Genomic DNA, 13,019 nt, shown 5'->3' on the forward strand with positions numbered 1-13,019 from the left:
GCTTAAATTGTTCAACAGGGATACGCATGAGTAGACCTCTTGTGCATGAAAGAGCATAACAAAACACATATCCAAGATGGCTGCTGAATGTAATCCATCTATAGTGGTCAAGTTGTGATAACGTTAAAGCTACAGTCCATCATATGCAGCTATCCAAAAGGTAACTGACGTAATTATTGTTGACAAACATACTTGGTTGAAAAATAGTAAGGGGACTAAACTCCCTGTGAAATTATTCTTTCTGGCATGCTGTCATTTTGAATAAATCAGCGAAAGAAGGCCTTTCCAACGGTGCGTCTTAATTTCCGTTAGTAGTTCGTTTTTTTTTATTCTGCGTAGCGCGCGCAAGCGTTGACACGACGCAGCGCGCGGTTGCTTTAATTCGTCGAATCAGTGCGCGACATCGCGTAGCTGCAATCGGCTCAGTGAGAACGTGTCTCGGACACTGAATTCAGGTTAGTTCAAAACATGATTCAGCAACTTATGATTTGAAATCGAGATCCTAGAATATTGTTTATAGCTGAGCTGAAAGTTCATCAGGTTAGTTGTTCAGCAACCTTCTTTGGATTTTGAGCACGTTTGTTGTTTCAAACGAACAAAATGCACAAATTACAAATGATGGACTGTACCTTTAAGCATGTTTCTGAGGTCACTAGCAATTTCATGGAGCCCCTAAGCCAAATATAGTGCTAAGCAGATTCTTGCCTTAAGCATAAATCACCTGAGTGGCAGTCACAGGCAGTATACATCCTATTGAAATTTAAATTCTTTCTTTGTATCAAATGCTTTCTATACTCTACAGATTTTTCTAGTTTCTTGAGCTCTGTAAATTTGGTTCCAATCTTGATTTTAAAAAGTTAACCCCGATAGTCAAACAATTTTCTCTTTGCTTCAAATGTTCTTTGTGTGTTTACAGGGTTAAATAACATTACAATGAAGAGTAATTTGTGGACTCAAAATTAACCAACACCCTTTCAAAAAATATGCATTCCAAACTAATGGCGTAAATTGCAAATAAAAAACTGTGATAGAATTTACCTTTTAAATGAAACATCATCTGACTGCAATTGTTTCCACGGTCTCAGGTGTACTGGAAGTTCTTCACTGTGTCTTAGTGGGAAGTCCAGAAGCTCTGAACATCGTCAAAGAGCAACACATCAAGTCGATGATCTCACAGCTGGAGAAACACGGCAGGGACCCCAAGGTAGGTACAGGGAATTCAGCATCCAAGGGTACTGGTACTCGGTATCCAAGGGAAGGGTACTCGGCATGTCACTCAAGCTGAACCTTGCTCTCTGTTTGAAATTCACACATAATATTTGTACTTCCTGTTCAAGAACATAATAATAATAATAATTTGGGAGGCTAATAATCCTTACTCGCAGCTGGTATGCTGAATTGTGAAGGACGCGGCTACAACAACGTGGCCGCATCGACCCATATATGACCACGGAGCACAGCCTGAGATCGAAAGTGTTTGATTTTTCTGGAGGGAGGAAAACCGGAGGCCCGTAGAAAAACCCTCGTGGCACAGGAGAGAACCAACGCACAACTCTACTCACATGCGATCCACGGCCAGGATTCGAACCGTGGTCACCTTGTTGAGAGGCGAGCGCTTTACGCACAAGCCACCCATGCCACCCGAACATGCGGCAGTTTAATAACACCTGTACTACATTGTATTACATTGTGTTCATTCACTGCAGAATCAGTAAAACCATAGAGTGCTCAGGCGGTTTCAGGTGCTACAGTGAGTAATAGGCAGGGCGGTTTTGGGCGCTACAGTGACTAAATGGTTAATGGCAACAAAAAGTGAAAAGTTTTAGCATGTGATGTTTTTATTTGTCTATCTTCAATATTTGGATAACTTGTTTCCCTGAAAGGTGCTGGATGTTCTGTGTTCACTGTGTGTCGGAAGCGGCGTGGCGGTGCGGGCCAATCAGAACCTCATCTGTGACAATCTGCTGCCCTCGCGTGACCTGCTGCTGCAGACGGCAGTCGTGGATGAAGTCGCAAGGTTGGAGTTAATTCTCATTATCTTTCCAATCAATATTTATGGTGCAACATCGATGCAATGTCAACAGGGTCAAATAGCTGTCAAAGAAAACAGAAAACAAAGAAGATGAGGAATTCATGTGAAAATATTTAATGTCGTTATCTGGGATCAATCCCATATTATAACTATGAAAGTACATTAATATCTGCTGTGCCAAGGGCTTGTTCTCTTGAGGATAAAACTCAAGATCTTGTGGGTAATTTTGCAGATTGTTGGGTTTGAGTCCGATCGGGAGTTGCAGTGTTGTGTCCTTGGGCAAGACACTTTGTCACAAACTGCTGCTTCTCATCTAGGAGTAAATATTGTTTGAATTAGCACTTCGTGCCAATATGGCTGCATTGAGCTGTATACTCCCCAGGGAGCTGTGAAGGTCTTAGAACAATTTTAAGGACTTGAAAAGTAGAGAAAATAATAGTGCAGCAGTTTATCTCTAATATCAGTGGATGTGTTCACTGAATGACAGATGAGAGTTGACGAGTCAGTTACAAGTCCAACACATATCAAACTACAATTCCATCACATAACAGGGGATAAAACAGCAACAAAGGAATGTCATTGTCATAGTTTACTGAAGGACTTCTGAAAGCCTTGTGATTGAGTTGTGTGGACTGGACAACAACTATGGTGCGAATACACATTGTCATAAGTATTTCGTTGATTTTATTTTAATTTATTGATTTTTTTCATTGCCCAGTATGAGACCCAACATCTTCGTCGGCCTGTCGGACGGTAACGCCGTCTACAAGAAGTGGTACTATGAGGTCTCCATCGGCCAGATTGAGAGCGCCACACCAAGACCCTTCAAGTTCCGTGTAGGCTGGGCTAACACTAAGGGGTTCTACCCCTCCCCCGGGGCAGTGAGGGATGGGGGAGTGTCGGTGTCGGGGACGATCTCAGCTCCTATGGGTTCGATGGTTTGAACCTCTGGACAGGTTAGTTAATTGTTCCTTGCCCCTTTCCAGTTAATGTTTTGTTTTAACTTTAGGTTATTAACTGTGAGCTAATTATCTAAAACACCATCAGGGAAATTTGATTTCGGATAACTTTTAAGTGGAGCAGGATCTGAACCGGCGACTTCGGGGAGACTTGCAGTCACTCAACCAACTGACTCTCCCTGCCCTGTTCCTGGGGCGGATTGCAATAACCGGTCTTAAAGCTGGCTATGCGCATTAGACAGTCTAAAAGCTCTGGCTGTCAGTCAGTCTGTAAGTTAGACCATTGCAATGACACGGTCTAAGTATTAAGACAGTCTTAAAATAGTTAGCCTTGGTAGGGCTGGCTTAAAATGGTCTATAGTTGGGATTTTTGGAATTCATTGGTGTGTTGAATTATTCTTTCCCAAAATATTTTTTCCCAGTTGATGAGTGTTTGATAATTAAATCTTAAAATAGCAGAACACTGCTTGGAGCGAAACTTCTCTGGGATAGAAGGGATCTTCTGAAAAAATGTAATGACACTGAGTTGTACTGCAAATACAATTTTCTGAACATAAAATTTCGGAATTGACATTTGACTTTGCATGATATGAATCACACAAACCTAAAAAAAAAAATTGTACAGTCTCTGCAGTATACGCCCGTAACCAGTCTCTGCAGTATTCGCCCATAACCATGGAATGTTTGTTTGTGAATCATTACTCTAAGCGGGCTTAGTAAAGACCAGCTTATTGCAATGGGCTAAGTTTGGTGTCTTAACCAAGACCGTCTAAGAACAATAGCCGGCTAAAATTGGACTGGTTTAGCCAGCCGACTAAGACTGCGTTATTGCAATCCGCCCCTGGTCTTTCAATTTATCAAGTGAACCTAGTCATTGTCACATTATGTTACAAAACCGATTAGTAATAAAAGCCGTATCCTCTCTGAGTGATCCCCGTTTGCTATTTCGGTCTTTCCACACAAACGGTAACAAAAGTGTGACATTTAGAGGGAACCATGGACAAGAGTCAATACATGAAGTAATCTGTCATGTTTTCCTCTTTCTACATCCAATATCCTAGTAAGAACATTGCCCACCAACAAGTTTGATACATTTCCCAGGTTTCGAGAAATTACAGAGAATTATCTTCAAGATTTAACGCTCATAACATGGACAGACATTTCATTTTTAAGTGTTGGGAAGCAGTAAATGAAATACATGAAGTTTCCCAAGTGTGTTCCTAATGTAAAGCTATCCATTGAGAGATTACCACTGGACAATATTAGGTTAAACCTCTAGGTATTTTAAAGTACAGGGTGTACATATCTTCAAGACTTCATGTTCATAACAGGGACAGAAATTGTGTCACAAATTTCTGTTCATGTTATGAACATGTATCAAGTCGCATCCTTATTTCATAAATACTAAACAGGTTGCTTCAATGTTGAATGATACCAATTCTACATTTAACAAGTAGTATAAATGGAACAAGGGATGGATTAATCATAACAAGGATCAATAGTATGATTCATGAATGTGTGTCCATATTATGAACATTATCCTTCATTTCATCTCAAAGATGGCCTAGTAATTTCCTACATATCAAGTGAATCAGCTTACGTATTTATCAGTGCAATCACGAATAATACAGGAATGTCTAAAAAACAAAACTTAACAAAAAACCTGCTTTGAAATCCACCTCCTATGTCTCACCCATAAAGTTATCAGTTGTAACTGTTAGTGTGGACAGACCCATTTCCCAGGTTTCCGTGGTTCTGAGGGCTCTAATTTCAAAGCTACCTGGTTGACGAGCCTGGGTCTTGGGGAGGGCCTATGTTTCAGCTCTGTACTGACAACACGCTTACATTGTAAATGCACAGCTTTGTCTGATGACTGTGTTACGATGACGCCAGAGAGGAATAAATACAGTGAGATAAAACTTGTGGCTTGTGTGTCATTTTTCCTCAGGTGGTGACAGCAAGCCAGCCTCGTGGAACGGCAGCCGACCCCTCATTAAGGGCGACATCATCGGTGTCTGCTTCGATCTGAGCTTGCCCACTATCCTCTTCCATGTCAACGGCAATCCGGTCAAGGCCGCCTTTGAGAACTTCAACCTGGAAGGCATGTTCTTCCCTGTCCTGAGTCTGACGGCAAACATCACGTGAGTGAAACAGTTAATTAAATTTTTTTTATATATTGACATCAGATGTATCTTTTGCACACATTCAAGGCAGTGTTGAAGTCAAGTGCATTTCTGTAAGAAATAATTAAAGTACGAGTACTTTTCCATGAGTACAAGAACATTTCAATTTTGTCAGGCTGGGCATTAAATATATGCAACAGCTTACCAAAGCATAGAAAATGGGTTCTTTTTCTGCTTATACCTCCAAAAACTGGTTAAATCCCAGAAGGAGAACATTTTTATGATTATGAGTGCATTTATGAGTATTTGACATGAGTACGGTTATGACTATACAGGTAATATATATTTGTGAGTATCAGTTTGAGCACAAACAAATGCATACATACAAGTACAACAACAACAACAACATTACAACATCATTGTTTCAGAGGACAGTATAATTAATCTTACTATACCATGTTGCATGCTGAGCTTAGACCAGTTCACACGTCATACAAATGTAAGAGTGAACATTTTCAGTGCAAACTGAAACTTTGTTTGGAAATGCGTTTCAACTTCAACATTTGAAACCCCACCCATATTTCAAGTGATACACACGAATATACAACTTCATGTGAAGTGGTAAAAATCATTTCATTCTTTTTTTAAACAAGTATTGCATAAAATACTTTTCCTTTTTTCCCACCCAGCGCTCATATAATCTTAGGCGGCAAGCAGGGTCGCTTCAAGTACACGCCCCCGAAGGGTTTCGCTCCCGTCTACGAGTCCCTCATGCCTAAAGAAGAGCTGAAGATTGAGAGATGTTTCTCCATCGGTGATCTCAAGGAGGGCATCATCACTGGACCCCAGCCCTGCAGGGATCAGGCTAATTTTGTACCGGCGCCGGTCGACACACAGAGTGTGAGTTTCATTATTATTATTATAGGTTTTTCCGGCTACATTAAAACTTGTTTCGTTCAATTCACCAATTATTATGTTCTAATTCGTCCCGCAACATCGATTTAGTGCACTTCCAATGTTCAATTTCGTCTTCTGTCAGACAATTTCAAATTTAGTCCAAACAAATTCAAACACGTTTTCGACCCGGAGTATTCAATTTCGTCTCGTCTACGCCGAATTGTGTTATTCTGAAATCAAATTCGTTTAATTGATTTATATAAGATGAATTTGATCTTTGAATGCTGCCTTTCGTCAACAACTAGAGGAAATTGATCAGTAATGACGAATATTCTCGACCCGGTGACTAAAGAGGGTGACCAAACTTTATAATTGAATGGTAAATGACAAAATTGGTTTTGTTATAAAAGCCTGTGAAATTTTTCGTGGACGAAATTAAATGATAGAGTTGGTGATTTTGAGTGAAAAATCTTTTAAAATAGCCGGGAAAACTTATATTATAATTTTGTCATTGTTTATTTTGCAAAAAGACATAAAAACTAAACAGTTCATCAAAAACTTGAAAGGACTTTTCACCAAGATGGGCTAGTGAAAACTGAAGCAAATTTGACTCAACCGAATGATTCACAAGTTGCCAGAGCCATAGGTAAATGGTGTGCTGCATTGTAACTTTTTTAAATTTAAGATTTTTTAATTTTTAAATTGTGTCTCAGGTGGTCCTTCCAGGATACATAGAAATGCTGCGAGACAAACTGGCTGAGAATGTGCATGAACTGTGGTGCATGAACAAGATAGAAGCCGGCTGGAGCTGGGGACCGGTGAGTGTACATTATCATAGTGACATTGACGGGTGACACCAGTTATAAAGAAGTGCAGAACCAAGTGCTACTTAACTACATGTTGTTGCAGAGGTTGTTTGTTGCAATAGGTACACTTTTTTGGTCTGTTGATCATTTGCTGTATAACTTCATAGAAGTGGTAACCAATGAAATCATAGAAAATGCTGAAGTGAATACAGGACTTTGCAGTGCTCCAATAAGCAAGTTCGGTATTCCGAAATAGTCTGGTGTACCGTAAGATTCAATGATTTTCCGGGAGGGATAACCGCGGCAGATAAATGCACACAATGCTATGGGGGAGTGTAACCAAATCTGCATTCTGTGCAATTTTTCGTGCAATCGAGAAGAGATGGAACTTTGTTATGCACAAAAGTTTTGACACAAAAGTCACCTTAAAACACTTCACAAAATGTTATACTTTAGAACACGATGATCTTTTCAATTTTGTTGGTACCCCGCTATGCTTTTGCAGGCATACGATCAAATTTTATCCCGAAAGAAAAATTGGCAAATCTTGATGTGCATATGTGCAGTTGGAATACCGAACTGGCTTATTGATATGGTTCAAAGTTTATAGCATTAACAACGATGTTGCAGGGTTAGTTACAACTACCATTATCCCCATAGACTTGTGTTCATTTCTCTGCTGTGTCTATAGGCCGGGTTATACTTCATGTGAATGCAAAGGCAAAGCAAATGTGATATCATGAAACATGCACTGCAAAATTTGCTGCAGTTGAAATGTGTTCAACTTTCGTGAAGTGCAAACTGGCATTATCTCAAAGCGAAGATGGTCAAATCTTGATGTGCATATGCACAATTGGACTACTGACCTTGGTGAATTGCCTTATTAGCAGCTTACGTCTCAATTTTGTTCTCATTACTCAGGTTCGCTCTGACACCAAGAAGACGCATCCTTGCCTGACTTTCTTCCACAACATGACCGAGGAAGAGAAGAACTTTGACAGCACCATGGCCTATGAGACATTGAGGTAAAATGAGACGCTAGGCATTCTACAGAAGTGACATTTAGGAATGGCAACGTGTGAATATCAGTGTTGGTTGTGAAAGAACTGCTTGTGAGAGTGTTTTCTCAACACTTTCAGAGAGTACGTCTTTGGCCTGCCTTCCCTTGTCTGTCATGATAACATTTTGAGACAACAAGAGAAAGATCGATATCTGCAAACTTTTTGTTTGTTTTCATTCCACCAAAGGAATGAAAAACATACTGACTAGGCATTCAGTAGGATTATTTACACAGTGAATATTTATACAGCAATTGACTGCTTTGAATGGTATCCTGAACCTTGCCCGTTAAGGAGGTTAACTTTAGGGTAACAGAATGCTCAAAAGGTCATCAAGGGAGACATCGTGTTTACTGTTGCATGAAAGCAGTAAACTTGCCTACAAAAGTTTGTCTGAAAGATTTACATTTTGGCACAACATTAGATCGAATAAAGATTTAAACACAGTTGTCAAAACAGCCAATGAAATCAAATGTTTTCTGTTTGTGTTTTCACAGAACCTTGATTGCACTGGGGTATCACATCAGCATTGATGAGGAATCGTCAAAGGCAACTCTGAAGAGGCTCCGTCTGCCCATGAAGTGAGTGAGACGATTAGATAGGACAAGACCACATGTTACTTGCCAAAACCGTAGATTGCACTGAGAGTGTGGCTTCTGTGCATGGACAGACTATGGCGCTTCTCCGTGGGAGGGACGCACTGAGTCTGCGTACTGGTTCTTGCGCGTGTGGCGCAAATTACCTGTAACGTATTTACTCTGAATGTGTAAAAACCAATAGCGTCTTGGCGTGAGCAACAGGCGTCATCAGCAATGGGTTTAAATGTCTCTCCCGGTGGTCTCCCCAAACTTTCTCAAGGTTGATTTCAGTAGGCATTTGCTCATCCCCAGTTTTCGAATGCCATTTTTTTCCCCTGACAAATAACCAAATCAAACCAAAACTGAAAACCTAAAAAGCAAATGCCTAAGTCAAAAATAAAGCCCTTGTCATGTTACCAAAACCCGAAACCCCCAAAATACCAAACCCCAAAGTAACCCAGATTTGTCATTTTTTCACAATTTTTTTTTTGTACCAGCTACGTCATGTCCAACGGCTACAAACCCTCCCCCTACAATCTCTCCACAATCACCCTGAACCCCAAGATGGAGAAACTGGTGGAGCTGCTTGCAGAGAATGCTCACAACGTCTGGGCCAGGGACCGCATTGGGCAAGGCTGGACCTATGGACTCTCAGATGTAAGATAAAAAAAATCTTGTCGCTGCATTGGCACGCAATTAGAAGATTGCGTATCCATGCTTTGGAGTGGGGGGTTTAGCCCCCACTCCCCAATTATTTTATAATACACCTTCCTCCACATGCTCATTTTACTTTATAGAAAACTGATATAATGTTAAAATTCAAATTCATCTTCATGCATATGTGTTAGGCGGGCGGGCTAAATACCCCCTGTTCATTTACCGTGGGACGGTATTGTTATTGAGGAAGTGTGGGACCCTTCAAGCCAAAGCGGGAGACGGTCCACGCATGAACGCACACGGTACAGCCGTGCATGGTGACGGTTTGCAGTGGGGCTTGTATGTTTAGGGCAGACAAAAGATCAGAGGATTAGCAATGTACCAGGTCTTTGCGGTCGGTGAGTAGAAGCCGACACTGATGGGTATGAAACCGCAGGATTCATTGTTATAAAAATCATGGTTATTTGTAGCGGGAGCCGGGAGTGCCAACCGTGGGATGGTTTGTAGAAACAGGTCACCCGCTTTCTTTTCAAGCGGGAGCCGATAAAAGAGGGGCTCAATTGAAAGCGGCTCCCGGTAAGTGAACAGGGGGTATTTAGCCTGTCCGCCTTAATCTTATCCCTCCTCAATCCTTCAGAAACTGTCAGGAGTTATGAGAAATTTTGTCGGATTGTGGAGGGAGTCATTACTTTTTTATTGGATGTTATTGTCAGGAAAGTAAGGAGAATGATCCATTGGTTATCTGTAATTGGACATTTTGGAATATTCAAGGGGAAGCATTTGGAAAGTAAAAAAAGCTTCATGTTTTTTTTGCCGTAGGACAACACGTTCAAGCGCAATCCCCAGTTGGTGCCATACAGCCAGCTAAACGATTCTTCCAAGAAACTCAACCGTGACACGGCCAGTGAGACGGTACGGACCATCTTAGGGTTTGGCTACACACTGGAGGCGCCGCCAGACAACCAGGAATCTATCTTCAGAGGTAAAACAAAAAGTAAAGTAAAGTTTGTCACAAGCCATAGTGGCCGGTTTCCTTGGCACAAAACGACTGTGAGTATTTCTATTCCCCCCCCCCCTAATGCTGGTACCCATTTATACTCATGGGTGGAGAGAGGCAAGTGGAGGTGGAGTGGCTTGCTCAAGGACACAACTAATGGCCAGCGGCTGGATTCGAACCCCTGACCCTCTGATTGCAAGTCGCGAACCCTAACCACTAGGCCACCCAACAGCTTCAGAGGCAGGGCTTGGTATTCAGAGAGCTTGAAGTCGGGATAATTGATTTGTAGCTGATAAAAGAAATTTGAAATGAATGATCTAACCATTATCTCTATTGCGTGATGGACTTTGAGTTGTGTGGACATCATGCATGAAGAATACATGGCGCTTACTGATTGCTCATGAAAGCCCATGTGCAGGACACACTGTGTGCATGTGGTGAATGTGCACATTCGGGGTCTTCATTTGGCGTGGCAACTAAAGTGACTGTCTATCTCTCTCTTTGTCACTGAAGCGGGATACTCATACATACCAGTTTGTCAAAAAAAATTACAGTCATTTTAATTTTGCTATGAAATGAGTTACTAGTGCAAATATTCCTCCTCTTTAAATTTTTGGATTAATTGTCAGTCCAAAATCTTCTCTTGAAAAGACTGTAATTTTTTTTTAGATGTTTTGTCAACTTTTTTTGTTTGTTCTTGTTTCTAGGTCTTGTGAGGGAACTCTCGGAGAGTAAGCAGACTACGAGAACCTTCCGGGCCGAGAAAACCTACGCAGTCTCCTCTGGCAAATGGTAGTGGCCACTTCTTCTTTTTGCTGCTCAGGATACTCTCAAAACATAAGTTGTTGGAAATAGCTTAGTTAAGAAAATAAAATCTTTTGATGGAAATTTGTTGGAGAGTGTCTTTCCATTGATTTGTAATTGTTAATCACGTTTTGAAATATACTTAAACCTTGACTTAGACCTTGCATGCTGAACCTGCTCAACGTATCATGACTAGAATTCAATATTTTCTAATTACGGGCCAATTACATGTAACACTGCCCATGTACATTTGTCATGCTAGAGCAAATGTTAGAGACTGACTTTTCCCCCCAAAACACCGTGATAAACCTGCCCTCTGGCCAATCGCTGCTTTGGTGGACATGATGTTACGGAGCTGGACCTAACATCAACTCGTATAGCTTTCAATAATTTGCATAAATTAACAATTCTGTGCAGTTTCCTACCCATGTGTAATAGTTTACTGACATGTGATATGCTTGTTTTTTTTCCCCTCCACTTTCTGTTACCGCCCTTCTTTGTGATTAGGCCTTTATTGCTATACTTTACATAATATTGCAGCTACGAGTGTGTACAGGGGCGTAGCAAGGTCATTTGTATTTTTTTGGGGGGGGGTAAACATTTCTTGAAAAGGGCACTTGCACATCCGTGCTGAAATTTTAGACAAGTATTTTTCTCTGGACACCTGGCCTCTGTAAAATCAAATAGTGGGAGGGGGGTGTGGGGTGGGGGGTTTACCATCTGCTGGGGGCGCTGTTCAAAACCGATGATTATGTATACTAACGGACAATATATTGCACTTTTCAGGGCGATACATGCACAATTTTTTTTTAAAAAAGGCACCCGTAATGGCCGCTTGCACAAAAAGGGCGCGACTTCGTTTTTATAAAAAGGGCACTTGTTCACAAAAGAAGGACTCTGCAAATATTGCGGGGGGGGGGGGGGGGGGGGGGGGGGGGGGGGGGGGGGGGGGGTTAGCGCTGGTGAAAGAAAGATCATTTGAACGGAAAGGGCAGTCTTTACAAAATATTGGGGGGTAAATACCCCCTTACCCCCCGCTGGCTATGCCTATGGTGTAATATCATGCACCAATTGCCGTAACATTTCGACTTTGTTGAATTGCAGGTATTACGAGTTTGAGGTCCTGACCACCGGTCTGATGCGTGTGGGTTGGGCCCATCCTTCCATCAGTGCTGAGGTTGATCTGGCTACCACCGGCAAGGCGTATCTCTTTGATGGATTCTTGGTAAGGAAGCTGCGTTAGCACACTGAGTACATAGTGAACTAGTTTGGTTTGAGTTGTATTTCTCCTGTTTGATATCGCATACTTGCGTGTTCCCCTCATTCACACTAAGTTTGTCTAATTGTCTTTTTATTTCTACTGGTTTATTGTTGTTGATATTTCAGTGTAAAACTGCTTTGTTTATAATTTGGTGTCACATGGAGTTTTGTTGTGATCAAATAAATAATAGAAATAAGGAGAAAATAGTTATGTATGCATGCGTTTTTAACCTGATACAACCGTTTCATCCTTAGTTCTTTAGTAACAGTGTCAAGATGTGGGTAATTTAGATGTTTCTTAACCAAAATTTATCTGTTCTTGATACTGTAAACAAAATACGAAAAGGACAAACATCACACATAAATACATAACAGATTTTACTGTGCACTTTCTCCACAGTTCATACATCCTTTGGTGACAAGGGATTGCTAAACTGATTACAAAAAAGCCCTCTCATTTCCTTATAACTAAGAGCATTCCCGCAGTTTAGGTTAATTAATGCATTTGAAAAATACCATTTCAATTTAAAAATCATTGTAATTTGTTCTCATTGAATGATAACTCTACAAGTCTCTGAAAATCGATCGTATGCTAATACCTTCCCTCTCTAGGCTCGCAAGTGGCACAACGGTTCAGAGAATTTTGGCAAGACTTGGCGACTGAACGACGTGATTGGATGCATGCTCGATATCACACACAGGACAGTCAGTAAGTACATTCTGATACAAGTGGGCGCAGACAGTTAGGAACTTCTGAAATTCCCTTCTCTCATTCTCAGACCCAGTTTCTTGAAAGTGATTGGTACTTGAGTTCATAGTAACTGATGAAACTTGAGGGCAAATGAACA

At 41.0% G+C, this 13,019-nt stretch overlaps 1 protein-coding gene across 1 annotated transcript in view; it reads left to right on the forward strand.

Moving 5' to 3' along the window:
- Positions 1–13,019, forward strand: part of LOC119740887 (ryanodine receptor 2-like) — a 136,085-nt gene that overhangs the window by 75,787 nt on the left and 47,279 nt on the right. Inside the window, 14 exon segments of the mRNA XM_038216354.1 lie at positions 1,086–1,204; positions 1,884–2,017; positions 2,751–2,893; positions 2,896–2,988; positions 4,940–5,132; positions 5,804–6,014; positions 6,725–6,829; positions 7,739–7,842; positions 8,373–8,456; positions 8,951–9,110; positions 9,930–10,092; positions 10,815–10,899; positions 12,016–12,136; positions 12,784–12,880. Coding sequence (XP_038072282.1) covers positions 1,086–1,204; positions 1,884–2,017; positions 2,751–2,893; positions 2,896–2,988; positions 4,940–5,132; positions 5,804–6,014; positions 6,725–6,829; positions 7,739–7,842; positions 8,373–8,456; positions 8,951–9,110; positions 9,930–10,092; positions 10,815–10,899; positions 12,016–12,136; positions 12,784–12,880 — 1,812 coding nt within the window.

The sequence above is a fragment of the Patiria miniata genome, unplaced genomic scaffold, assembly GCF_015706575.1.
Source record: "Patiria miniata isolate m_02_andy unplaced genomic scaffold, ASM1570657v1 HiC_scaffold_5, whole genome shotgun sequence".
Lineage (NCBI taxonomy): Eukaryota > Metazoa > Echinodermata > Asteroidea > Valvatida > Asterinidae > Patiria > Patiria miniata.